Source organism: Anser brachyrhynchus (assembly GCF_964034855.1).
Source record: "Anser brachyrhynchus genome assembly, chromosome: 5".
Lineage (NCBI taxonomy): Eukaryota > Metazoa > Chordata > Aves > Anseriformes > Anatidae > Anser > Anser brachyrhynchus.
In genome coordinates, this window is record NC_137699.1 from 49,112,487 (window position 1) to 49,140,074 (window position 27,588).

Here is a 27,588-nt window from a genome sequence, read left to right on the forward strand (position 1 = left end):
ATTAATTCACAATCTTATTTTATGTGTGCTATTACGTCAGAGGTTATTTTCAGCAGAAATTTCAATCTAGAATTAAAAACATAAGCTTATGGTTGTAGTTGTAGTCACAGGACAGGTGTTCGGTGCAGGTAAGCGATTGTATCACGCTGCAGTGATGCTGAAGAGCCCTGGCTATATACAGACCAGATATATATACAGACCCAGAAAAAAAATAAAAGATGTTTCCCAAAATTTCCCATTCATGTAATATGATGAAAACCCTTAGACCACAACTGAAAACTGGAAAAACTGACTTTTTCACTGAAGCTGGTAATTACTGTATAAGGTCAGATATTGATTCTCCATCAAAAATGTATGTCTATTAGGAACAAAATTGTCCATCTATAAGCACAGCATCCTCTACTTCAGAGTTTATTTTTAGGAAATACATTTGAGATGTGTGACTTCTGCACAACTCATGAGCCCAAGGTGACTGAATTTAGATGCATTTCTGTTAATACTTTTAGCTATTTTTAATATGCATAGATTGTATCCTAAACAATGCTTGCTTAATGCACTTTGTTTTGCATACTTTCTTTTGTATACTTAGTAACCATAGAAAAGTCACATACACATCTTGAGCTTTAAGATAACCATTGAAGTAACTCTCTTTAATTGAGAACAGTTTTCTCTATGTGATCAGCCATGGAGTGAATGCACATATATATGCGTAGATATATATATATATGCATAGACCCTTTTTTTTTGTCCAGAGTTGGAAACCAAGTACAGATTGTAATAGTTTCCTTCTTCAATAGGAGTGGAAAATATTGTGTAATATTTTCCAAACTGAAGCTGGACCTACTCAGAATGCTTAGTTTTTAAAATTTCCAGTAAATGAGAAGAAAAAGCATGTTTATTGTTTGATTAGAAGGCCACAGATTTCTTAATTTTTATATCTGGTTTTATATTCTTTTGATAAACTATCTTTTCTATGTCAAATATGTGTGTGTGTATATAGTAGCTGTATGGTTCAGCAATAGTAATTGTAACTTGCTTTTTATCAAGGATGCTATCTTGACTCATACACATGTAGTTATAAAAAGTATGTATATTGCTTGTATCTTCTTCTGTCTTTACCTTAAATTAATTTTTCTCTCCTGTCACATCGTTCTTTATTCAGATCTGTGTATAGTACATGGCTTGTTTGCAAACACACAGAGGAAGTACAATACAGCAAACGTCTAAGCACTTCATCTGTCCTTGAACTGGACAGGACTGCTTTTCTCTTTTACTTATATTCACAGAAGTAGTACAGGTTTGAATCCTTACATTGCAAGATCAGAGACAAGGGTTTGTGCATATAACCTTAGCCATATCTAGGAACAAAGCCCAAAATAAATAAATAATCAAAAAATAATAATAGCTTAAATTTTGTTCTGTGCTGCCTGTATACAAAATATTGGCTGAAGTCTCCATTAAAAAATTGAATTTTGGAACTAGAGCATACTGAAATAAATCCTCTGTAGTTCAGGTCTTTTAAAGATATAAAATCAGGCTATTGACGCATAAGGCATTTACAGCCCTGAGCTTCTTATTGTGTAGTAATGAAAATCAAAATGATGACATTAACATCTCTTTAAAACCAGCTAACCGATGCTGCAGCATTATGAATCATCTCTTTAACACCGATGCTGCATTTTAAAAATACGATCCTGTGGTGACAAAAGGTGTGAGGGTGACAGGCCTGCAGGTCTTATTCAACTTGCCATTTCCTCATAGGGAAAGCAGTAGAAATTGAGGGTTAATTGTATGGGCTAAAAAGTTGAAGCCTGTATTTTTTCAAAATTCTTGAGCTTTTACTGAAAATGCACATGAAGCTAGCATTTTGAGATGCTCACTCCATTTACTGTAACTGCATTGAATACTGTAGTTTATTGTATAAAACACTGAACATCTAAGAGTGACAGCAGTTAGTCATCAGATACCTGATCTAGGCTGTAACTGGAAACTTACATGAGAAGTTCTCTCTCTACCATTACTCTGAACCTTCCAGTTTCTCCAGCTTAAATGAATGTTCATTGATACAATAGGAACGACTGTACATTTCTGCCAGCAGAACCAGCACAAACCAAAATGGCAGCATAAAACATTACTCTTGCAAGTCCCATATTTTTCTTCAATTTATTCCCTACTTGCGTGACGCGAAGTGCCATGTTACCATTTCATGACTAAAGAGTAAGACCAGTTTAGATTCAGAACATGCTCTGACTCCTCTGTTCTGTGCATAGCTATGCTAGCATGGCCTGCATTAGGACCCAAGCCTAACAGAGCTCCTTACCTTTTCCTGTGCACTTACTGCATAACCAGGGTGCTGTTGCCACCAACGATGACCCTCTGAATCCTCGTGATAGACTGACTGCATCAGGACCACCCGCATACTGTGGGGTGAAGCTGACCAGGATGGTTTGATAAGGGCCTGTATCCTTCCCCTCACATTAAAAGTATTACATACTTGGAGATTTCCTTTTCAGGGCACAGTGCTTCAGTTCAAAACCACCTTTCTCCTAAACAGTAGCGACCATTGCAACCATAGGGGAACTCAGTCTCTACTCGATCAAAGGTGATTCTGGTGGATGAGGACAGTTGCCCAGTGGGAGGATTACATCATATGCAGGTCTTGAATGATTGCTCTGAGTTCAGAAATGGAGAGGACAACTGGAGGCACTGATGGAGTTTCTTATGCCTGCTCTGCAGCACCAACTCACCACTTGCAGAATATCTCTTCCCGTGATCACTGTGGTTGCCATTTAACTATAAAACGAGTTATTTCCTGACTTCTACAGATGACTGGGCAATCAGGTCAGGGTAGTAACACTCTCATTTGCTTACCTGAGTTGCCACGTCCTTCAGGTTTTCTATCCCCCGTGTTACTGCAAGGCAGAGGTCCTCAAAGGTTCACTTGACATCGAATCTCATATTGTCTCTGTATAGTTAGGGGAAAAAAAGCTATGGATGAGGTACAGATCTTCGTTTGGGTCCCACCACGAGGGGTTTTGATTGTGTTATTCAGGATTATAATTCACTAATCCTGCAAGTTCTTGTTCACAAATTGAAGGATGATGAATACTGATGATTTCTGGGCTTTCTGATGCAGTATACCGAATAAGTATGTATTGTGTTTGCCAGGCAGGCTCTGAGCTCTTGCAGGTAGAATGTAAATGTCTCTGCTTGGTGAAGAGCTGTGAATACAATGACTTCAGAGCTGCTGGTAGACATCCGTGAAATGACATAGTCCTGGGGGTAACATGAATAACCTGTACAGCAGGAGCATAGCACTGTTCTTTGGGAGCATGGTACTATTTTTAGGGTGTGTAGGGATCAGAACATCACTCATCTGCTTACATCTGGATGGAATTCCTTTGGAGGAACAGGCACCCCGTCAGTGCTGTGATCATGCATGACATGGCTGGGTGTAACCTGGGTGGTGACATACTTGGCTATCAAGATAAGCACCTATGACTGCTGCTTTGCAAACAAAGCAGTACAAGTCACTGTACTTTGTCCTATGGACTTCCACTTTCCTTCCACATGAGAAAGGTTGGGAAGAAAAATTTTCCTCGCTACAAGAATTTTTATCCAGCCAATGCTCATCACCTTGGTTCCAACATGCAGCATTCCACTGGTTAGGAGAAAAGCAGTGGGAAAAGTCTGGCACTGATGGCCAGCAAGCAAGGCCCTCCTGCATCCTCAAGATGCCTCAGTGCTTGAAGAGGCCCAGGTAAAAAAGAATGGTGACTGGACTTAGCCCAGAGAACTGTAGAGCAATTTTAAGCCTTTTTGGTACCTCAGGGTAGGTTGTGAGACTATATTTACATGCCAGCCTGATGGTTATGGTTTTTTTTGTGTGTTTTTTTTTTTTTCTTCCTTCAATTTCTTCAAATTGAATAAGCAGTTCGTGTCATCTTAAACTAAAATAACCTCTGGTAGATCAGTCTCTGTCTCTTCCTCCTGCAGCTGGTTAAGTATTCCTGTCAGCAAAGTCAAAGGTATGACAGCAGTATTTTTAATCTTGATAAAGTCCCTTGTCTTTTCTTACGTGTGTATTTTATCTTGCTAAAGGTGTGTATAAATGAGGTGGCTGTTCCAAAGCCTGTTGGTCATATGTTTATGTAAGATGATGGGGGAAGTATGCAGGAACTAGGATATGATCCAAGGGATTGGGAGGATATATGAGGCCATGAGGCCTCCCACCTTTGAGGAGGATATAAAAGGCTAAACAACCCAAATCTTGGATAGATTGTATCCATGCAAGGGCAGGGCTTGAACTATTCTCTAGTCTCTAAAGAACTAATCTCTGCCCAGATTTCTCCACTTCAGAAACACTTTTGTCCCTGAGCAGAAGCTGGGCGTAAAATAATATAAACGTAGTGGTGGAAGTTCAGGGGATGGGTGCTGTACAAGACGTGTCACACTAACATGGAGTGCTGTCTGAAATGGCTGCTTTGCAGCTGGTCATTGCTTTCTGTTTCTTGTTCATATTATACTGGGAAAAACTAAACATTGCATGTCTTTTTTTTTTTTTTCCCCTCAAGTAAACAAGATTGCATCAAAGATGCATTGGTTCTCTTACCAGTTTTTTATCCTGACGCAATCTGCAGGATCACAAGTATAAACAAAGTGCTTTAGGCAGCAGAGAGAACACTAATGGAAACTAACTTAAATATCTATTTATGACCCTTAAGAAAAGTTTTCTAAATTTCAAAGCCAAATACCCCGTATTTCAAATGTAGGGTTCAACCTTAATTTGCTAGATGAACCACTATCTGAAAACATATAAAGCACTTCCTCTTTGGAGTGGTACACAAAGCACTTCTGTGCTTTCAAATGATTCAAAGCAGATGGGGACAAAAAGGATCATTAATGGACTCTTCAAATAAAGCATCACAAGTATAACTGTGAGACCTGTTTGGAAAATGAGGTGGAGTGAATTTTCAAAGAAGTTAGTACTTTTCACAGAAGTCATTTGGCAGAATTTCAAATCAGCTTGATAATTAAGCAGCAGGTCTTTTTAAGCTCTGTTTACATTAACAAACCTCCGTAACCATATTCATACTAGGGCAAAACATAGTACACAAAGGGTTTTCATAGGTTATAATTAGTTTAGATTACTTTCCATTATGTATCAGTAAAGGCAGCACGTGGGCTGGCTCATGTTTCAAGTTACCCTGCTGTTCCTGTTAGTGCAGCAGTAGCTTTGGGTAAGTTACCTGCATGACAATATCTGGAAAAAAACCTGCCCAACAGTGTTAACTAGTGACTTCTGCACTTTTTTTGGCCAGTGAACCTGTGCATGCCACCAACCATTCTTATTATCAAACTTTAAATTGAAAATAAGATAAAAGTTACATAAAAATGCAAGATTATATTACAAGAAAAAAAGAAAAAGACTTTGGGCTACATGCAAGCAAGTCTCTAGATTACACTTTAAAAAATCACTGCATTAAACCATATTCTTATGTGTACCAACACCAATGGAAAACCAGACCTATAACGTCAGAGACTGGTATTAACTGCTTTCCAGTCTTCAAGTTGACTTGTTTGTTGCTCTTAGCAGCAGCACATTTTACAGGCTGTTTATTCGCAGGTGATCCATTTTTTAAATTGCAGAAATACTATGTGTTTTTAATTTTATTTCGTGAATTTGCTTGACACTTGTAACAGCAAAACAGTCACACTGACACTTCTGAAGGATATATTAATCCTTTCGTGCTATTATCGATTTTTTCATTTTTATCTGACGCAGTTTAGCACAGCAGTATGGACACACCCACTGCATCTAAAAGTGGAATCTTTCTGACACTTAAATGACATCTTCCCATTTTCCCAGGTAATGAATAATTATGAATATAATCTCATTTAAATATCTGCAAAATGTACGGCTATTTCATAGTCCCTGTCAGCATCCTCTCTTAAGGGTTTTTTATCACTTATCCAACACCCTGTCTTACCCATATCATGATCCAGCATATTCCTATGAGATAGTTTCAGACAACAGTATCAGCTATCTTAAAACAAAAGGAGTTGAAAAAGCCAGGCCAGGGGATGGATCTTGACTACTGATTAACAGCTGTACTAGACCATTTAGATAGAGGGCTACTCTCATGCCTCATGAAGCCAGTCCATACACTTCATTAGGCATTCTGATGGGTCAAAGTGGAGAAGATGCTGTAAGACCTGAGTTATCCTGGTACTTTTCCCCTGTCATCCTGAACAAGCCATGCTCATGATGGCTCCAACTATTTTCCAGGATGTCCTGGAGATGGTTGGGGAATCTAAACTTAAGGGTGCCCCCTAGCATAGGGAAACAACATACTGTGTAGAAATAAGCCATTCCTGAGGAAGTCAAATATCAAAAGCTACTTTTTTGCTGTAAGCGTCTGAGAGTTTTTATTGTCTATCTAAATTCAGTGACTAGAAAAACAGCAACATAATCTATTACTGACATTGTATAGCAAATACAGTGATCTAAAGTTGTAACTCAGAATTTTATCCTATAGAACGTTCCCGATAGTATTATAAAATCTCCACTGGAACTTTAGTGATAACAAATGGTTATAAGGTGTGTTTTGTCTCTCATCTGAAAGAGATGAGTCATCCTACTTTTATACAAAGGTAATGTTTAAATTATTCACTTCCTAACAAGTTCATCAACAATATATCTTGCTTTGCAGCTAGGGGCAGCGTTTGCAAATTGAAACTACAGTCCCAAATGTTTCCATAGGGTACTTAAGAGACAGCATTTTGGCACTACTGATATTTGCAGTCCTAGAGCTTGCTAGACATTTACTCTCATATAAACCTAAAACTTTTAAAGGCCTAAATGTTGCTGATAAAGTTCCATAAGTGATTCCATTTCCTCTGCTGGGCATACACACTATGCATTGAGAATCAGGCTTGCCCAACGTCATACTTGGGCATTTGTGACAAAGTACCTGGCTGAAGATAGCTTTTGTCCCAGACTAGATTCCTGAACTTCAGACTGTCTCTCAAATACAAGTAAGCTAGTACTTCTTAAGGCCCTTCAGAACCAAAGAAAAACAATTTGAAAGAATCACATGAACACATCTGGTTGAATGATTCGTTCCAGAGTGGTGCTAGAAATTCTCTTTGCAGTAAAAATAATGTTTCTTAAATTGTCACATACAGGCCTGGATTAGAGCTCAGCCACATTTCTCAATCCAAATTCTTGTTATCTTTAAAGCATGTGCTTGAAATTGTTCAAAATTTGTAATGAAGACTATTTTTTGTGCCACATATACACTGATATATAAAAGCAGAAAAGATGGGTTGAGTTGGAAAGTAGTAAGCTAGAGTTCAGAAAAAAAAGTGCAAGCTGATTTCTTTTGGCTGACAATGTTATGTAAACATTTTAGAATTAAGGATTAAAGGCTTCAAAGTCCAGATAAAGAACTTACTCTAAATTTTTGTGCACCAAACTTAACCGCTCAGAATTCTGCAATCTTTGGAAACGTTGTGGACAGACAACCTGTGATAAGAGTATAATTTCTGTCAAAACATATTACTGCTCTTACTTTGAGGTTAACAGAAAACTTTAACAGAAAACTTTGATTTTTAACAGAAAGGTTAACTTTTGCCAGAAGGTTGTAACATCTCATTGTACATTAATTGATTGGCGTCTTTTAAACAAGCAGCACAGTTTTTATCATGTTTATTACTTCTTGCAATTGACATCAAGAATGGCTTCTTCTGAATTAAAGAAAACCTTGGAGGTTGGTAATTCGATTGCTTGGAATATGGTTCAGTTTATTTACTTAGAATGAACATATGAATAGATAAACGTTATCTCTGGATTAGACCATGAAAAGTGACCAAGGTTAAAATCACAAGGAGCCAAATTATTATTTTACCCTGAACTATATTTTACCTAGTCCTAGCAGTTGTATAATAAACCCTTTTTACTTCTAGATAGTTTAGGTTCAGTGAAAAACTTTCTGTTGACTTTGATTAGACTGTAGAAAAAAGATGTGTTCAATCTTCAAGAGATGTAAAAAGAGCCAGATACTGACTGTAATTAGGGTACTTATCTCTATTTCTACTCCAGATTGTATGAATAGTGACTTAAACTTCTATATGTCTGTTTTCCCAGTGGAAGAATAGCCACAGGAGTATTCATTTCTACATAATGAATACATGAAAAGTATAATACATATGAAATGTATCAAAATGACATTTTCTGAATGTAGTTCTCCTTTTACCGCGAGGTTGTATTGCTAATTGTCTGAAAGCATTTTCAACAGACATGTGATATTACAGATTGTAGCTTCGTAGATTAATCCATTTATGTTTTTGTAATTTTAAAGTTATAGCAAATTTTTGGAAGGTGAGTACTCTAGGAAATGAATATTTAATAGGGAAGAAAGAAGTCTCTTTCTTATACTACAGGCCAGCAAAACATTGCATTTTATCCAGAATGTTCACATGCACATCCCTGGTTGATTTATCAAAAGATTCAGTTTGTGTTTAATCAGAAAATGTCAACGAAGTAACCCTTTGACTTTGGTTTGCCTTTTGGGTTATAATTAAGGATTTCCCAGTGATAATAACTTTGGTGGGGCGTGAGGAAGAAATTTAAACTAAGTTCTCCAGCAATTTAAAAGAAAGAAAAAAAGAAAAAAAAAAAAAGAAAAAAGAAAAAGAAAAAGAAAGAAAAGAAAGAAAAAAGAAAAAAGAAGAAAAATGTATTTGTGTTTAAATTTATAATTATAACATCTTTCTGTTAAGGCTGAAAGGATGCTTTTGACAGGAGGCTTGAAATCTCTCCTTCCCCACGTACTAAGAAGAATAATTCGTTGCAACAGACTCAGTATCAGTAATACTTCTGGAATGGCAGAAGGTAAGGAAACCTAACAGCTCTAAGTGGAAAATGACTCCATTTTAGTTTCATAACTATGTTCTTACTTTTTTCTTTCTTTGTTTATAAAGGAGTTTAGGACTATCAAAAGAGCTGAAGTAAAGCAGAAGAAAATGTCAAGTTGACTTAAATTCTTAACTCACTTCAGTGTTTTTGAAATCGCATTGTAAGCACCTGACACGGGGTTCTTAAATCATAAAGCTATATCAGAGAAATCATCTTACCTGTGTAAATTACATGGACTTTGTTCTCAAAATGGCAGTGTATCCTTCAGCTCCCAGTTATGTCAGTGATAAATTATGATTGCAGAAAATATTTGTAAAATCTTTACCTAAATCTGGCTTTCCTTACACACACTATCATCACATTTATAGGATCACATACTGTGTTCTTCACAGAGACCTTGCTCTACTTAGTGCATAGGATACGTGTTGGGAAAGAATTAGAGAAGTACAGTCACAAAAGTAGTTTCCTGCTTCATTTGTTGCAGAAGTTGGAAATTACTCAGGAAGATTGTGAATTATGTGGAGAGGGAAAGAATAGGTTTATACTAAGATAACTAAATGCATTCTGGAGAATTTATCTGTCTTCACTCATAGCTCGACTTTTACAGAAGTAGAGAATCCTGTGTCATTGTTCTGATCAACTTTAAAATGTAACTTAATGTAATGAAAAATACTGTGGCAAGTAGCTGATGAGCGAAGCTGTGTGTACTAACATTAATATAAAAACTATTAACATAAAATAAATATTAAGACTCATATTTTAGAATCATAGCGAGTCTTGAAATAATGGTTTTCTTTTCTATCAGTATGTAAGCTGAAAAATATTAATGGAAAACATGTTACAGTGTTAATAATTTGCAGTTTGCCCCAACTGTATTTTTATGTTTGTGTTACTGCAGTGATTTTAAATGTCTTAGTTTTTACATTTGAAAAAAATATTGTTTCCTTCCAAAACAAGTTCAGATGTATTACTAAAATAACTATTTCTTATTGCCTTCATTGTCATTCAGCAAGTACATTAAAAACTCTTTCAAAACTGCTCTGAATTGGGATATCAGTGTGTTGAACTGCCATAGTTGATCAGCATTTCCAGCTTCATTAACACTGCTCAAGAATATGGTCCTAATGTTGGATACATCATGCAAATATACACTTAAGCTTATATGGGAAGGTGAAAAAAAAACACTTTATAATCTGTAAAGAAAGTAAGGATAGTTATCAGGAGTAGCAATAAAGTTGTCTAAGAGTTACTAATAAAGCTTCCTGAGTTTACAGTATGCCTGGAAGTCACCTACAGATTCAGTCTGTCAGCTGTGACTTGTATTTTAAATTCAGTGTTGTCAAAGTTGAATGCACTGACTAAAACCATAAGGTTAAGAATCTGAATATCAGCAGCAAAGCAGAAAGTGCCTGTGGATTTCACATGGGCAGCAGGGAATGAGGCTAAAGGGTAACTCAATGTAGTATTTTATTCAGTGGTAAATTTAGTATGTTTATTTAACAAAAATGAATTTCTGTATTTAGCAAGAAGCTATTTCTGTATTTAGTAACTTTTGTTAGTAATAAACTGCATTTTTGTGCTGACTGGTCCCAGAAGAGCAGTTTGTGGGCACATTCAGTATGCAAATGCATGCTTACCTCAGTTTAAGCCTTTGCTTTACATTTTTTCCATCAGGAATAGCTTTATCTTTTGGTTTCTTGGTTAGCTTTGGTCAAAAGTAAAATTTGGCTGATTTCTACAGCCTTTTAAAGAAGATCATTGATTTCAACTGAATGATTGCTTCTTGGATGACTACCACAGAGTCACAAGTTCAGACTACCACAGTCTTTAGGAAAGTGGGAGCTTCTACACAGCCTCTTATTTGCCTGTCTTGATATCTGGCACAGTATTTAATAAGATTTCAAGACAAATTGATACACACTGCACAAATATTAATGTCTTTAGAACCTGTTTTGTGGTAGCAGTCAATAGGGTTTTAAATTAAAGATGATTCTGAGTGAAGAAAGTGTAGCAGTTCTGTTCATTTTGCTCTTTTAAATTAGAAATAGTAGAAATGTCTGAGATTCAGTGTGGTAAGCAAGAGATTATTCCTGAGCTGCAATTTTATCTATTAAATTGCAGCCCAAGGTAAAATTCTATAGTCAACAAACTCTAAGGAATGGGCTACATGAGGACAAAATATCAGCATTTTTCTGTTATACTGGCCATGATTTATAACTTAGCATTAAACATTAAAAATGGTTAAAGTGTGGTATGTAACAGTCCCCCTCTCCCCCCCCCCCCTTTTTTTTTTGGCTCTGTGCTGACATTTACACAAGTAAAACATTTTCCTATAGAATACTAATTTCTCAGGTTATAGAATAAATTCTGTTTATATGTAAGTTCATAGAAGTGTTTAGGAAAGCAATTATTCATTCTTCATAATCTAGTACTTTCCATGTCGACCTACTACTTTAGCTGTGAACTACTTGACATACAGAGTACATCTGGCTACAATTTTAAAAATAGTTTTAAAACTTCTGTAATTTAATTACAGAGTTTTGAAATAAAATTTGCCTTCAGGTGATTTTATAGACTGTTTACAGAAAGCTACACAGAAAAGTTTGTTTCTTAAACAAGGAGCTGAATTAATAAGCAGTCATTCCTACCTTCCACAATTTCAGGCTATAAACAAGCTAACGTTGTGATTTTGCACAAGTCCCTGGCTGATGACTTTGAGAAGTTCTGTCACGCAAACAATGGACCTCTGCCATTGCTGTACAGAAGCAAACCAGGTGACTGGAAATGTCCTTCTCTGAGTAGTGATTCTGATATCAGGTAACTACGGGCTGACTGCTTCTCAAAATTCTGCAGTGGGTGCTGATGGTGATTGGGAGAAATCAATGTTTCAGGGAATAACCTGCTTTCACTGTTGTACATTTTGAACAAGTTTATTTTCTTGGAGTTATACCTTCTAATGAAAACTGTGCATGAGTATAACTGAGTAGAATCAGCCTGATCATCTTGTTCTTGATAAACTTATTATCATAATTATCAATTTTGCAGTATTTCTCTAATGTTAAAGTGAAATTTTGTGTAATTTCTAGAAGTTCTGCAGTCTGAGCAGAATTAATTTACTTATGTTTAGTAGTAGCACAGGCATGGTAACCACATTATATTTTTAAGGGTCTCTGAAATTTAAAAGATGTACTTCTCTAGCAAATACTAAAAAGAAAACTTAAAACAGCTCCCTAATTTTGGAATCCTTAAGGCAAGATACATGTAATGGACATTTACCTGTAAAACCTGAAAAATACAATGAAAAATACAAAGATACTCTAATGTGTTCTGTTTGCTGTGTAGAATGCTGTTCATGTGTAGAATAAAGTGGTTTTGTCTGTGTTTTGTCACTGTTACTCAGAATGAAACAAAATGGACAAAGTAGGCTGGATCTTGTGGTTTGATAGTAGGTTAAAGTCAATTTAGATCATTCTTGTCATGTGCCTTGTTTTAAAAAACATGATAAAGCTGTGATAACTTCTTATTTCACTAGAACTGACTGCCCACAGTACAGAGTGTACGAGCATGGAGCCTTCACTGGATCTGTAAAAAGTCTAAAGGAATATTCTGAACAACTTAAGGACATGGTGACTTTCTATTTAGGCTGCAGCTTTTCTTTTGAAAAAGCAATCCAAAATGCTGGCATTCCTATACGAAATGTTGAACAAGAATGTAATGTAAGCATGTATAAGGTAAGTAGATACACATATAGTCTTTGCTGTAACTTTCCATATTTGTCCATATTCACCTTATGTCCATATACCTATTGTGCAAAATCAGAACTTTTTTTTCCCCACCTGCAGAGTAGTTTTAGGCAGGTAGTAGTGCTCAGTGCATGAAAATATAGGGTAAAATATGTCCAGTATCAGGTCTGTGCTTTTCTCAATTTCCTGCAAGGCTAAATTGTTGGGGTTTTTTTGTTCAGTTACAGTGACAGTTTTTCTGTGTGCTAAGGCAGCCATTTCATTTGGATTTGGTGCTTGTTTCCTTCTCTGTTTCAGCTGACAAAGCATGTGCTATTCTGATCATCACCTTTATACGTGTCCCACTCTCCACACCAGTTCTAGCTTGCGCTAGATTACATTACAGATTTTAATGTTGGCAGAAGTCCCAGTATGTACCTGACTCTGGTAGGAAGACCCTTTAATATTAAGAACATTTAAATACATCTGCATGCCTTTTTCACATAATTAGTATGCTGGTCTAGTAAACAAAGGTTACTATTCTATTTAATGCTATCATTTAACAATTTTTTGCTCTACTGCTGGTAAAACTGAAGGAGCAAAATGTGTTTTATGTGAGACCTATGAAGCTTAAAGAAAAAAGTTACAATTATATAGCTGATTGTAACATTTTAGAATTAGGAGAATTTCATCGTATCAGACATGTACAGTGCATTTCTTCGGTGACAGGTATAATTATAACAAAAAAAGTATAAACATTTCCTATGCAGCTCTTGCTGTCTACATCTCATTTATGTTCAAATGCAATTTACATATCAGAATTTTTGTTCTAAAAAGCCAGACTGCTTTATTTCTGAATAGAAAAAGGATTTCAGCATCCCAGTTGGAAAAGTTGATGAATTCCATAGATCCTTTCTAGAGGCACAAAAGATGTTGTGTGTGTACAACTGGCATGCTGCTTCTGTAGAAGAGGGTACTGGCAGCAGCAGCAGTTCCTGACTCCTGCACATTACAGAGCATCATGGTTTCTCCGAATTCCAGTAGGGATAATAGATTCAGACCAAACTGATTTGTCACCACGATACTTTTTGTTAGCTTTTCACTTTCCACGGAGGGAGCAGAGGGTTGTTTTCTGACAATATTCAGAATATACCGAGCTCACCATGCTGTATGCTGCATGTACTGAAGCAAAAATTAAAAAAAAATGTTAAGAAAAATGTGTGGTTTTTTGGGAAAAACATTTAAAATGAATGTCAGTATTGTGGCTTATTTCTTCTAATACTTTTGATTCTTTTAAACTGACAGACAGCTGTGCCATGCTACAGTATTTCTACTTTTTGCTGCAACTTAGTAGTCACAATGAGACCTATTCCTGAAGGCAAATTAGAAGCAGCTGTACTAGCAACATCTGAACTAAAAGAAGCTCATGGAGCACCAATTCACATAGGTGACCCTGGTCAGTGTTTTCCGTGTTTCACTCTACATATGCTTTATTGTCAATAAAAATGGCTGAAGGGGGAACCATGAGAAGTGGTAGGACTAAAATACCTGCACTAGCATTTTTATCTTTTAACCCTTTCTAATGGTCACAAACCTGAATTGGAATTGGGGTAGGTTTCAAATGAGCAGAAAACAGAATTCACGGATTACGGCAGTTATATGGCAAAAACAGTTTTGGTAAAAAGCGTAATCACATTTTCCTAAAATGTATGCAGTTTCATTTATGTGTGAATACTTTCTTGTTGTCAGAGATCCCAGCGACAGGGTAGCAGTGACTGACAGCATGGGGAGAAGTATGTGTGGAGGCATTTTGTATCTTCATGGATGACTGTGAAAGTAAATACCATATTACATTTAAAAATACTGAAATAGGATACATTGAGCACAACACTTAAGACAGAGAGTAAATAGAAATATGACAATTTTTTTTTCTTTTTTAAAACAGCTCAAACAAGTCTAGGCCTATTCTTTGCAAGGAAAGATTGAGAACAAAAAAGATAAACAGGAGGCTGTTTGGGGAAAAAGAAGGAAGGAAGGAAAAAAGGAAGGAAGGAAGGAAAAAGGAAGATATAGACCACCTATGGGATGGAGATAAATCACTATAAAAAAAAAATCCCGTCTGCTGTCAGAAATTTGTCAATCAGTTATCTCAAGGGCTGTGTACACAGCCTGATCACATTGTGGAGCATGGAAAGAGATGTCATTGGTAACAGTACATCCCAGTAATGTATTTGGTCTGAGTGGTTAAATCTGAGGATCGAGTAATAAATCATTACTTTGGGTAGAGATTGGGAAAGTGAAGGAATCCATTATGTGTTTATTTTTAACAGAAAAGAGTAAATGAATATATATACAGAACGTATAAACTAATTCCAGAAAAGACAGCGGTAAACTTAAGCATCTGAAGAATTTAAAAGCAAAGGGAAGAGAGCAAGTGCTTAGAATGACCCAGAAAAGAAGTAGGTGTTTACTTTGTTAAAGCAAAAGACAATTTAATGAAAGCTGGCTAAGAGTGAAATGTAATTATTTAACCCAGAGAGGTAAAAGATTCCTCATTTCTTTAGCTAAAGAAGATAGGAAGCTAAAGTAGCAGAAAATGTGTTCTAGAAACAACCCATTTTGCATTGCAGTTATTTATTCTTGTTTGCCAGTGTTGTGAATATAATTATTTTGTTGATAGATAAGATTTATATCATCCTGGGAACTCAGCATACACATCTAGTTTGTGCTTCGCTGCAGAAATAAAGTGAATACATTTTTACTGATGTCACACAGATAAAGGGAAAACAAGACAGCTCAGGATCTGGGAACGTGCACTGAAAGCAAACTAAATACGCCACTTCAGTAGTGGGACTTGCCACTGCTGTAATTCTAGCTGTGTCGCGTGATGATGTTTGGTCCCCTCCCATCTTTTGTAATATTGCTGCCTGACAGAAATCTATGACGGGTTTATTGTTGGTCAATGACAGGTCTGTTGGGAATACAAGATCTTTCCAAACCAGACTATGGAGATCCAGTTCACCTTCACCCTGGTGATATTCCGGTGTTTTGGGCCTGTGATGTAACAGGAGTAGAAGCAGTCATCAACTGCAGTATGTACAGTATTTGGAAACTCTTAAAATCAATCTCTTTTTCTTTCTCTCTTTTTTATTTATTTTTTTAATAAGTGGACTGAATGAGTTGGCCGATAGGTTTGATTTGCATTGCAGTGCCCTAGGGTCAGCTAAAAAAGCCCCAACTGAGCAATTTAAAAAAAAAAAAACAACAAACCTTTAACAAGACTATTTTCCATTGTGAAATACAGTTCTACCTTAAAGGTAATTCTTACTGAAATTTTCACTTTTGTTTGAGTATTCTAATGTCAGATACTTAAAGCTCTGACAGCATCAAAACATCATTTTTGAGCATCATTAAAAACTAGGAACTTAAAACCTTTCTTTTTTAAACTTTCTTTCGAAATATTTTGTACCACAGTGCAGTAAAACAATAGTAAAGGGGAAAGCCAAAACAAGCAGCCAGAAATCTTTCTATCTTGTCAAGACCTAGCAAATTGATTGACCTGGAAAAGAGTTTGTAATTGTCTTGTGAAGAATTTTTAACTTTTAGTTTTTGTTCCAAAATGAAGTAAACGTGACACACTATATATAATGGAATCCTTGTCCTCTGTAAAGAGTTGTGATCCTGCACTTTATCCACTCACTTATAAGAGGCATGTGTTCAAAGGGCAAGAAAATGCAACTAAACCATAGTGATAGTATTATATATTGCTCTAATGTGTGGAAGGAAACCTCAAATTTTTAGTTAGAAAAAAAAGCTTAATAGTGATAGACAGTATAACTGGGAGAGCCCTGGGAAGTCATCTGTTTCATCCTGCTTTCCTTGCAGGATCTGCAAAACCCTTGTGATACCCTACAGTTGGTTATCTGACTGGTCTCAGCAAGTGCTGTAAATACGTTCAGCACTAGGAACAGAGACTTTTTTTTTGTTGTTGTTCTTACATACAACCCTTTTTCTCCACTCCAAAATCCAAGGTGAAAAGCCTACTCTCTCCTGTGTTCCCCAACAGTTTTCACTGTGACACAGGATGCATGAAAGTAGAAAGGAGGAAAAAGTTACTAGCCTCTCTACAATCTGTTGCCTAAAGCAGCTATCTATCACGCCTTGGCCTGGAACTGATTTTTACTTTTGTTTGTTTTTTCATTTCTTGTATTAAAAACAGTTGTCATTAATGGATTCCAAAAGCTCTTTATACAGTTTGTATCTTGCTGTGCTCCCCTCTCAGCTAGGTAGTCAAAATCCTGCCACAGCACCAGTACCTGTACTTTAGATCAATCTGCTAGCTTCTCAAAATTATTGTCTGTACACGTGGTTTGGTGAGGCATATTAAACCTCCCCATTTTCTTAATCTGATAAAGGATAACTACTTGTCAGCAGGCAGTTGTCACAGCTTTTCCATATCACTATTAAATTTGTATTCAAACATACAGAGAGACACTGTAGCTTCCTGCAGCAGTTTAGAATCTAGACAACTTATTTTTACAGAAACAGTATCACCAACACGCTGTACAAACTTAAGTGTTAACTTGTTCTTAGCCCTATGCACTAGTTTTTTCATGCATATCAAACCCAGTTCTCAGACTTGCCAATTCCTGACTGACTTCCTTGAAGGGTACCACCGTTCAGTTCCTAAATTGCCTGAAGCTTATACCAAAGAGGATAGTGTAAAAAAACCTGCTTTCAACTACCCACATGAGCTTTTTAGAAGTGTAAACATTTTCAGATGTATGTGCATACATTTATTTCCTCAAAGTGTATTTATCACTGCAGTGTATCTTAAAATATCACCTGTTTTATAAGTGTCATCAGGAAGGATTCTGTGTTGTTAAATAGCTTCTCAAGATTTTATCATTCTGGTATTTCAATGTATCACAATAACAAAGTGTTTAATTGAAGCTTTTTCACCTGTTTTAGGATCTCCATTAGCTTTTACTCATTCTCCTGGCTGCATGTTCATCACTGACGTAAAGAATGACAGTGTTACAGTCGGGTCCTCAAGAGAAGTCCCACAAGTCTACTGCATTTCACAAGATCCTTTGCATTATAGTATGGTATCAGCAGAAGCAGCGCAAAAGATAAAGAATCTGGAGAACCTAATTGGAATAGACCCAGGTAAAAACAAACAAACAAAAAACGTCTTACTTTAGTGGATTTGCTATGATATCTATTGTGCTTGTGTAGATGCCCACAAAATTCAGGAATGCAGTAAAAATCTAAAGGCAATTTTAAGATTTTAAAAAAATATTTGTGCATTACTGTGAGTTAATATAACTAGTTTTGTTTTGTTTTCATTACTATATGTAATATCAGAGTTTGACCAAAATCATTCAACGTTATGGGTAATGGAACATATTTAAATGTGATTACTGCATTCTTTCAAAGTACACAGAAGCCTCACTGTTTACAGCAGACTGGAGCGTCCACAGGGAATAAGAACTGTTGCTGAATAAATCTGAAATTGATATGTGCAGGGCACCTCAGCATACTGTAAGAGTTACGTAGCTATTCACTGTTGAGTAAATAGTATGTTTCTTTACATATATTCATGACTACTGTTCTCTTACTGGGTAGTAGCATGTGTTTTTCAAACATCCCTCTCTGATGGGTGGAATTACATCAAGCTCTGCTGACATATTTGTTGCTGAGGTGTTGTGTGATGGACCAAATTGACCTGATCACAACAGAAGGCTGAGAGGTAGGGTTGTGTATGTGCGCAAGAGAGAAGAGAGGGAAATAAAGGGATACAGGATCAAAAGGCAGACAGAATAACACAACTATTTCCAAAATGCACATTGAATTTGTCCCCTCTGTCTGCTGTAAGTTTTGATCTCAGTTTCCTATAAATTTTTTGAAATCTTTTACAGGCAGCAGTGGAAAACAGCTAATGCCCGGCTCTTCCAAACTCAGGGTTTGGGCTGTGTGCATATTTTTGGGTCTGTTTATTTTTACTCACAAGGCCTTTCCTTTTATCCACTCTCTGGAGTTCAGCATGGCACAATGCCATGCTCTGCAGAAATACCGGACCTAGCTTCAGAGTTAGCTCATTTTATTGCTAAAAGAGAGTAGCTACATTACTGTAGTACTTCATCTCAGTTGATACACTCCACTTTTCAAAGACTAATATACCCTGCTTCTGTTACTTGAGTTTTGTTGAGAACTTTTTTCTTTGTCCACTATCTATAAATTATATATTGCCTGTATGTTATGTAGGAGGAATGGTGAGAAAATGACAAAGAGGAAACTTGGTACACCACCAGGAAAGGAGGGAAAAAAGGTGAGAAGGATTAAGATATGAGGAGACTAGAAAACAATAGTGAGGACTTCCCTCTCACTTTCAGCCCATGAATATCAGCACATCATGCTGGTATCCATGGTTTTCAGGAATGCGAGCAAATCTAAAGGACTGCACCGCACACTTGTGTTTCTGAGTGTCAGGAAAAGGAGAGGGAATAGGAGATATTGCAATAATAAAAGACTTAGATAGGCAGAGTTGCCTCTTTAGGGACTGACCCAAGAGATCTACTAATATTCACCTATTTCTCAAGGTCAAATAACATGTAACAGCAAGATCTTTTAGTAATTGCCTAGATACCTCTGTAGTAATTGAGTTTATCAAGTCCCCATAAATTACAGTGTACCTGGACCCTCAATGAAATTATTAACCACAGAAGTATGTTGAATTTATTTGGAAATTAGCTCTTTCCTTAAAGGGACAGAGTTAAGCAGAGTCAAAGAAGCAGAGACAAAGAACCAGCTTACTCATCCAAGGTCTGCATTGAATCTTCTGTAAAATGGGGGAAACTTGAGTAGCAAGCTAGCTTTAGTAGTTAGACATAGTCTGGCACAACTGTAACCACAGATCAGAGGAAAGCAAGGGGTGGAAGGAAGGAAGATGATATTCAATGAGTTCTTAGGAAGAAAAAAATAAAAACACAACTTACACCAATACCTAGAAACGCTAGCATAGTAATTTTCAAAACCCAGTTAACCGGGATTCTTAACCTGGAAACACAGCTCGTTATTTTCATTACTCATATCCTACACCTTCCTAGGCTTCCTGAGGAAATTAGCCCAATTCCTGCCTTGACCAGAGGTTTTTCTTTTTATTGTATTATTTTTACCCGTATTATGTCATTAAAGTACACAGATTCACCTAAACAGAAACTTCAAAAGGAGAACAACGTACTGAAGTGTACTGTTCTCTTAAAAAATATATACATCTTTAAAAATACTTTCGTAGGAGAGCGGGGTATAATTCATTTACACCGCCCGGATGAACTGCTGAAGGCTTGCCTGGCCATCTCCCATGCTCGGTCGGTGTTGATAACAACTGGATTTCCTACCCACTTCTCTTACGAGCCACCAGAAGAGAATGATGGGCCCCCAGGAGCCCTCGCTATCGCAGCCATGCTGCAGGCCTTGGAGAAAGATGTTGCCATAGTAACAGATCAGAGAGCCATGGATCTGAATAAAAAGATTATTGACGATGCTGTTCAACTAGGTAAGACATACATTTTTCCAGTTTTGTCTTCCTAATTTGACCCAAGGTTCACTTCAGTTAATCTCACTGAAACTTACTACAGATTTTTTTTTTTCAGAGAATGAACACGCATTCATCCTGAACCTCTGATTAGCATTGTTATGTTCTGTTAAATGAAGCTGGCACCAAGTTAATGTTTGTGCATCTGGGTTAGCCATTTGTGATGAATTCTGGATGTCTGTTCTTATTCTAGTAGACCTGTTTTCTATCCCAAGGTCCCATTTACCAGTACTAACAAGTAAATTAATTTAATTTAAAGCAAGGATGCAGGGAGCTTATCAGGAACTGTGTAAACCCATTGAGGCCTGAATATTCTAACTGTTCTACCTAGGGAAAAAAAAAAGATCACTGAAACACACACCAAAAAAAAATGGTATGTGAATCTGAATTGTATTTTATTTTCCTCTAGGAATCCTGAAGAGACCTGTCCCTCTACTGAGTTATCGAAGGGAAAATGCTGATTCAGCTTTGATGTTTTTGTGTGAGAATGGGAATCCCGGAAGACCTAGGTACATTTATTCAATTTTTGAGAATGGGTCACACTTCTACTGTGTAGTGTTATAAATAACTATGACTTAAGAAGGTGTAATGCTTGCAAGTAAATCCTTAAGAACTGGAATTAATGCAACAAACTTTGAAGCAGAATATTGGTATTAGAGCACACGTAAAGAATTCCACGTTATTCTGAGTGTATGCATTTCTGGGGTACAAAAAGAATTAATACTTCACATATCAATAGCTCTTTTCCTTCAAAAAAAATCTAAAAGCTTTTCAGCTGTTATTCCATGGCAATATGCATATATATTGCATACTATATATAAATTTTCCCAGTTTTTAAATCAGCATAAAAATTAGGATGCAGAGAGGCAGAGTCAGTGAAGGAGCTGGGAAGAGAATTTGTTTGCTTTCTACAGCTTTGGCTCAAGTTTGACAACTGGGAAATTGGATCTGATTTAGTAAATCTCAACTGTTTTTAATAACTGCAAAAGTGATTATCCTATTGTCTTTAGGCAGACAAAACCAAAGTTATAGAAGCATGCATGCACTTCTGAATATTGATTTAAACAGTTTGCATACATGGTGTCCAGTATAAAATGTTGTGCAGAAATTCACGTTTGTACAAGTACATGATTAAGGTTAAAGCACTGAAGAACACATTTCATTACTTAGTAAGCAACTTATATTTCCTTTAAATAGGCATATATTGTTCATTTTTATTGATCTTTCCCTGTACAGCATTTTAATGGTGTTGCCTTCCATTTGTTCTTCCTAATAAAAAAATCTTTCACCCTGGTATTTGCTTCATCAATTTATTGGTTGGCGTATGCTGTAAGTTCAGCATGATACCGTCTTTAGTTTTTATGTACTGTTTTAAAAGCATTTTTTATAGCTATGCATCATTCAATTACAGCCAGTTTCTATTTCAATTGATCCCACAATTCCAATAAACTAAAGTAAGTGTTTCTTTAAAGTAGACAACTAAACTGTTTGAGGTCTCCTGAGTCACTGTAGATACCCACACACAACAACATGAAGTAATTCAACAGAATTAGTAACCTCTTGACAACAAAATTGGAGAAATGAAAGAAAAATAACTTAATTCTAACATACAGTGGCAGAGCTGAGTACTAAAATTCTGCTTAAAGCATTGGACATCTGCAATACATCTGTGTACTTTTGTAGCTAGCAAAACAGGCATGGACTTTAAAAATAAAAAATCCCTCAAACCCACAGCTCCAAGATCTGAAGACCCAAACCAAAAAGCTCCCTAACTAGCTACAAGTGAACATTTTCCAAACAACGTTATTTAAGCAGAGACTACATTTACACCAGCGAGGACTTACATCATCATTAGGTAGACACTTCTTTGTTCTGCTTGAAAACACGGAGACAAGTATATTATGAGATATTATGTATTTTAACATGAAAAAGAGCAAGCCCAGGTGGCTGATCCAAAGGATTACTGCTTAGGAAGATTTCAGGAACTTCCTTATTTATTGGTGGCAAACATGGTTTGATGAAGTTGCACTAAAGCTATAAAGAAACTAGACTAACCTTTGAAAAAGAACTATAGAGAACTGCAAGTAGAAACAACAATTCAGGATCCAAGTTTTACCTTACATCATAAATACTCAAAGAGTGGAACCAAGTACAACAGGAGAAGTACCCAACAGAAGACTATTTTAGGTGAGAATCAAACATTTGACTCCATTCTTCTGTTCTTTCACTCTGTCTCTAACCAGATTTGATCACCTGATAGCAATAGAGCGTGCTGGAATGGCTGCTGATGGCAATTACTACAATGCCAGGAAAGTTAATATTAAACATCTAGTGGATCCCATAGATGACCTATTTTTAGCTGCACAAACCATTCCGGGAGTCACAACAACAGGTATGACTGCATTATAGTCTCAGAAGCAAGAGAAGCACAAAACAAGAACTCTTACTTACTGGAAGTACTGCAGATCAGGAGGCAGGTGCTGAATAACTGCTTGAGGGCTACAGCTGTTTCTCTTGGTTGAATTTAAAGGGAGAGACGCTAGAGAAAAATTACAGGTTTTTATGAAAGGGTGATCACATCCAAAAAAAATATGGAGGAGTTGAATTCAAAGTTATTTAAGGACAAATACGTAAGCTCAGACGTGTATATTATCTATATGTGAGTGTGCAAACATAGGCTCTCCTAGGTGTAGGTTTTGACAGTGACATCTGTACATTCTGTATTTTGTATGTGAAAGGCAGCATAGAAATATTGCAGTCATTTTTATGGTTGTTATACCTGCATTAAAAGAGCAAGTCTGGATAGAACATTCAGTTATATTGCAATTGATGGTAAATTCTCTTGAGCAGGGATTGCATAGCTGCATCTAGTACAATGGGCCCTTCTCTAAGAAAATGTGAGTATAAAATAATGATCTTTAAAGGAGCACATTGTCCTTCCTACCAAACCTACATTCACATCAACTAGTAAATCTAAAGAGTGCTTTTGTCAATACAGTGCTCCTCTCTTTTGCCAATAGTCTTTTTTTTTTTTTTTTTTTTCCCCAAAACCTTAGTTGTATCTGGCTTTGTAAGAATATGCCAAAGATCAAGGATTCCTGGGTGTATATATATAAAGTGTTGTATAAAGTTCTTGTATAAACAAATGCTTCCTGCTGCATTGTGTGGCCCAAAATGGAGTTAGGAGATACATGATCTATATAAACATTTGAAACAAAATTAGACATAAAGTGTCCATGCCAGGCTGATTTCAGTCACATTAGAACACGGCTACTGGTCTGGCTTTTTTTCTTTTTGCAGTGCTGTGGACTCACTCCTAAGTATTGAGAAGGCACTGAAACTCTGACTTCTAAATAGTGATGTTTTTCATATGTTTCCAGAGAGTGTAGAGCGCTCCTGCAGAAATAATGCATAGTCTGGTCTCAGTGTATTGAAATCTTATTTAGAAGCTGTGTAGCAGCAGAGTTCACAGGTATTTTTTGTACCATCTTAAAATTTGCAATACATTTTATTCAGATTTAATGCAAATATTTGCCTGTTCCTAAGGAGTAACATTCAACGTTCAAAAAGAAGCACTCTAGATGGCACTCTGTTGGCAATCTCAGCAGAGAAGCCAAAGATTTCACTGAATAAGGATAGAATAATGTCTTTTATAAAGATGTTGAGCAAAATGCCTGAGAACTTTATTTGCTGCAGTTAATTACCTCATCCCTGATTTTAAGTTAACTTGGATAACTTTGTAGACTAGACATGGATACTAAAAAGATAGATAAAGTTTTCAGCATTACAGAAGTCTTTGCCCTGTGTCAGTAGGTGGAGGCGGGGGGAAAGAGTAGAACATTTGTTACATGTTGATTAATTGTTGTCAGATTTTACACTGAAAATGAGAAGGTTTGAAAAAAATATCTGATGTAGGAGTCTGACCACAGACAAATCATGAACAATGCCTACAATTTTATGGAGTATTATCATAAAATAAATGTGATTTTAAGCGCAACCTTCAGGAATATACAAAGCAGAAACTTTCAGGAATATACAAAATAAAAAGACATGAAACAGTGAAGGTGGAAGGAATCATTTCCACAAAAAGTTGAAATGAAAGATTGAGATGTTACCAAAACCACATGATAATTTTCTCAGCTGTCATGCAATTGACATAACTTTATGCTTTTTGAAGACCTGCATTTAAAAAAAAAAAAAAAAGTGATCACATTCATTTCCCCTTTCACACAAATGATTTTCAGTACAGAGGACTGGCATTTTCTGCATTTTTCAGGAATTTAGTTTCAGAAACTAATGTAGTCAGTGAAAGCTTATGCAGAAGATCTGACAAAACTGTATTTCCTCTGTCTGTAAAGCACTCAGGCCTTTAGGAGAAGAGAATTCTCCTTTTCTATTTTCAGACATCTGTATTTGAGATTTCTGCATTGGGATGAGGTGAATTGAATGTTTGAAGGGTCCATGTCTCTCTGCTGACTTTCAAAGAAGTCTAACTGACTAGCTCATATGCACATGACTGTTTTGTCAGGTGAATCTCACTCTGGAAAACCTATAGCAAAGTGTAGTCCTCTGTAAAAGTGTAGAGGAAAAAGAAAACAGATGGTGCAGGAAATGTTTCGATGCAGAAAGATGTGATTTTTTTTCTTCGCAGTGAAATGCAAATGGTTCCATCCAAAGCAGAATATCTACCAACTGTTAACCAATGTTATCTTTCACTACTAAAGAAACTGTTGATTGTCCTTAAAGACAGAGTTCATTTTAACCTCTTTAAAGATTAAGAGCAGAATTTTTGAATATACCAAAATATCAAAACGTGGATTCTTACAAAACAGTAATAACTACCATATTTATACATGATGAATGATGTACCATGGTTATGTCATTAGCTACATGAAAGTTACTATCAACCAAACAGATTTTAGAACGCACCATTACATCCCAACACTGAAATAAATGTGAGCAGTTTATTAAAGCAGACAATTCTAAGCAAAAAAAGGTTATCTGTTTCATGGCAAAACAATAAGCACTGATGAAAAGTATGTGTCAAGCTTTACATGTTCATCAACAGATCATGCCTGTTTTGTAAAATAAATTTAAATAAAAGTTGCTTGAGGTTTAGCCATGAAAATCCTTTTCAGTCATTTGGTTGTGTGCCACTGTTACGCTCACCTTGACTGTACAGACGTTGGGATCTAAATACAAAACTGCTGCTGAGAAATAACTTTGAATTTCACTTACATAAGAAGTTTATTATAGAGTTATGTGAGACATTTATGCAGTTAGTAAACATGTTAAATTTATCAATTTTCAGCACTTAAAGTGTAAATTATAAATACTGTAATTTCTCTCTGTAATTTTTGTAACACATACTATGCAGAACAGCCTTATTTCAAATTCAAATGCCATACATTACAGCAAGGATTTGGAGCTCTTCACTGTGCTAGAAATTGATGTTCTTTTTCACAAACATTAACTAGGATAAACTTGAGAAGAAGCAATTTAAACTAACGTAAAAGAGACATTTATTTCCATTTAAATAATTTGGTTTTTTGGCATTTTTTTTAATATACTGGTAAGAGACTAAAGGAAGTTTTTAAGTCGATAGTTTGTGTTATCCTCGTCTCCAGGTCTCTGAGTGGCACCTTACGATTTTATGTTCCAAACATAATGTTGCCCAGAATGTTTCTGAAATTACATAGGTCCCATTGATTTTACTGAAATCATTGATATTCTTGATTTCTGGAAGACAAATATGCAGCATTTCCACTTGACCAACAAAAATGGAGACTTCACCCTCTGAATATACAAACACTAAAAAAAATGCTATTTTTTTCATATTTCTTTTAAAAAAAGGTAATGTTCCACAGGGTTGAGCTCTTTGTATACATTGCCAGTGCAGTAAGTCATTCTTTCTGAAAATAATTATATATTCTCTTGCATAACTTTCTGCAATAGTTATTACTTTTCATCTCTCTTTTTTTTTTTCCTCTTAAAGCTCATAGCAAGACTAACTTTTCTCTGTTTGATTTGTTGTAGAATTGTAGGCTATTTTTTCAGGTTTATTTTGGATTAATTTCCTATCTTCTTTCTTTATCTGTACTAATTTACTTATGATAATGCATTATGTAGAACACTTGTTTAAGTTTACTATCTTTAGTTCTGTCTGCAGTTCCTGAATGCCTGATAATTTTGTTTTCTTTTACCTGCACTAGTACAGCATGCACTGTATATACACTTACAGGTTAGCATGTGGTAATGTGATGCTTTCAGCATTTCTTTCATGATCTTATGTTTATAGACACTTTCGATGAAAAGCTACAAATCATCTCGTATGGACCTACGAGCTGTCACAGAGATTTTTGTGAAAGACACTGACTGCTTTATAAATGGATTGTTAGCTATGTGCTGGCTTCATACTCATTTGATCTCTTCTTCTCTTTTAATAAAGGTGTTGGAGATGGAGGAAATGAATTAGGAATGGGCAAAGTAAAAGAAGCTGTAAAGAAGCACATAAAAAATGGAGATATTATAGCCTGTGATGTTGAAGCTGATTTTACTGTTGTAGCTGGTAAGGGAACTTTTGGGTGTGGGACAGTTGATATTGCAAAGAGAACTGAAAAGGAAACACCTGTCTTTCCAACTAATTTATATTGGCTCTTACATTGTAAGATCAAGTCATCACTAACAAACAAACCTGTCTCTGTATTATGTCCATTATCTGAATAATTAAGAAACTACTGTTCTGGCAGGAATGACTGAAAGTTGAGGATGCTCAGTCAAGAAAGAGCATTTCATCGGAAACAGTTGGGCAAATCCTGAATAATCTTGAAAAAAAATCACACAGTAAATAAAACAGGGAAGACTGCAGAAGTGATCTATCTGGGAATTTTTTTTAATAGTCTATGCACATATGGATTTTTAGTATAACTGATAAAATTCTGTGGGTGTGACCCTGTCAGGCCTAAATCAGCCATATTGCACTTACATGAGATGATAAATTCTTTCAGCAGCCACTCCAAGACATATGTATGTTCTTAATATACAACATAAGTTGGATGTTACAGCTCAAAATTCTCTTCTACCGTAACATCTTAACCAGCATTAAATAAAATTAAATGCGAGATGAGTCCAGCAAGGACCAATTTATGAAGTGAATGGGCCATATTGTACTCGAGCTCAGGTTTCTAACCTAAGTTAGAGCACCTGTGTTTCTAACACTGCTGATACTAGAACAGCAATTTTGAGGGGAGAAATGGGATTGTGGTGATAATTATATCTAATTCTTATGACTTAATCTACATGTTACTTACAGTCACTGTTTTGGAAATTCTGGTGATTTTTACCTTAAA

At 36.1% G+C, this 27,588-nt stretch overlaps 1 protein-coding gene and 1 long non-coding RNA gene across 15 annotated transcripts in view; one reads left to right on the plus strand and one right to left on the minus strand.

Moving 5' to 3' along the window:
• The window catches only part of LOC308196766, a 28,619-nt gene extending 1,945 nt beyond the window's left edge, over positions 1–26,674 (minus strand). Inside the window, exons 1-3 of the long non-coding RNA XR_013952382.1 lie at positions 22,691–26,674; positions 2,872–2,965; positions 2,321–2,433 (exon numbers count right to left, since the gene is read on the minus strand). This is a non-coding gene — a long non-coding RNA (uncharacterized lncRNA). The remainder of the gene's footprint in view (positions 1–2,320; positions 2,434–2,871; positions 2,966–22,690) is intronic.
• DGLUCY (D-glutamate cyclase) overlaps positions 1–27,588 on the plus strand; it is a 42,242-nt gene that overhangs the window by 8,117 nt on the left and 6,537 nt on the right. For 7 of the 14 annotated variants that reach the window (XM_080596277.1, XM_080596276.1, XM_080596272.1 and 4 more), the window contains 10 exons: positions 8,785–8,896; positions 11,584–11,737; positions 12,453–12,651; positions 13,948–14,098; positions 15,612–15,734; positions 17,614–17,811; positions 19,940–20,200; positions 20,649–20,748; positions 22,483–22,631; positions 26,688–26,807. In XM_080596277.1, the coding sequence (XP_080452403.1) occupies positions 8,794–8,896; positions 11,584–11,737; positions 12,453–12,651; positions 13,948–14,098; positions 15,612–15,734; positions 17,614–17,811; positions 19,940–20,200; positions 20,649–20,748; positions 22,483–22,631; positions 26,688–26,807 (1,558 nt within the window). In that variant the 5' untranslated portion in view covers positions 8,785–8,793. Of the gene's footprint in view, positions 1–2,430; positions 3,761–5,785; positions 5,870–6,767; positions 7,773–8,784; positions 8,897–11,583; positions 11,738–12,452; positions 12,652–13,947; positions 14,099–15,611; positions 15,735–17,613; positions 17,812–19,939; positions 20,201–20,648; positions 20,749–22,482; positions 22,632–26,687; positions 26,808–27,588 lie in introns of those variants that run through there. The other 7 variants (XM_080596278.1, XM_080596273.1, XM_080596280.1 and 4 more) reach the window with 4 other exon arrangements.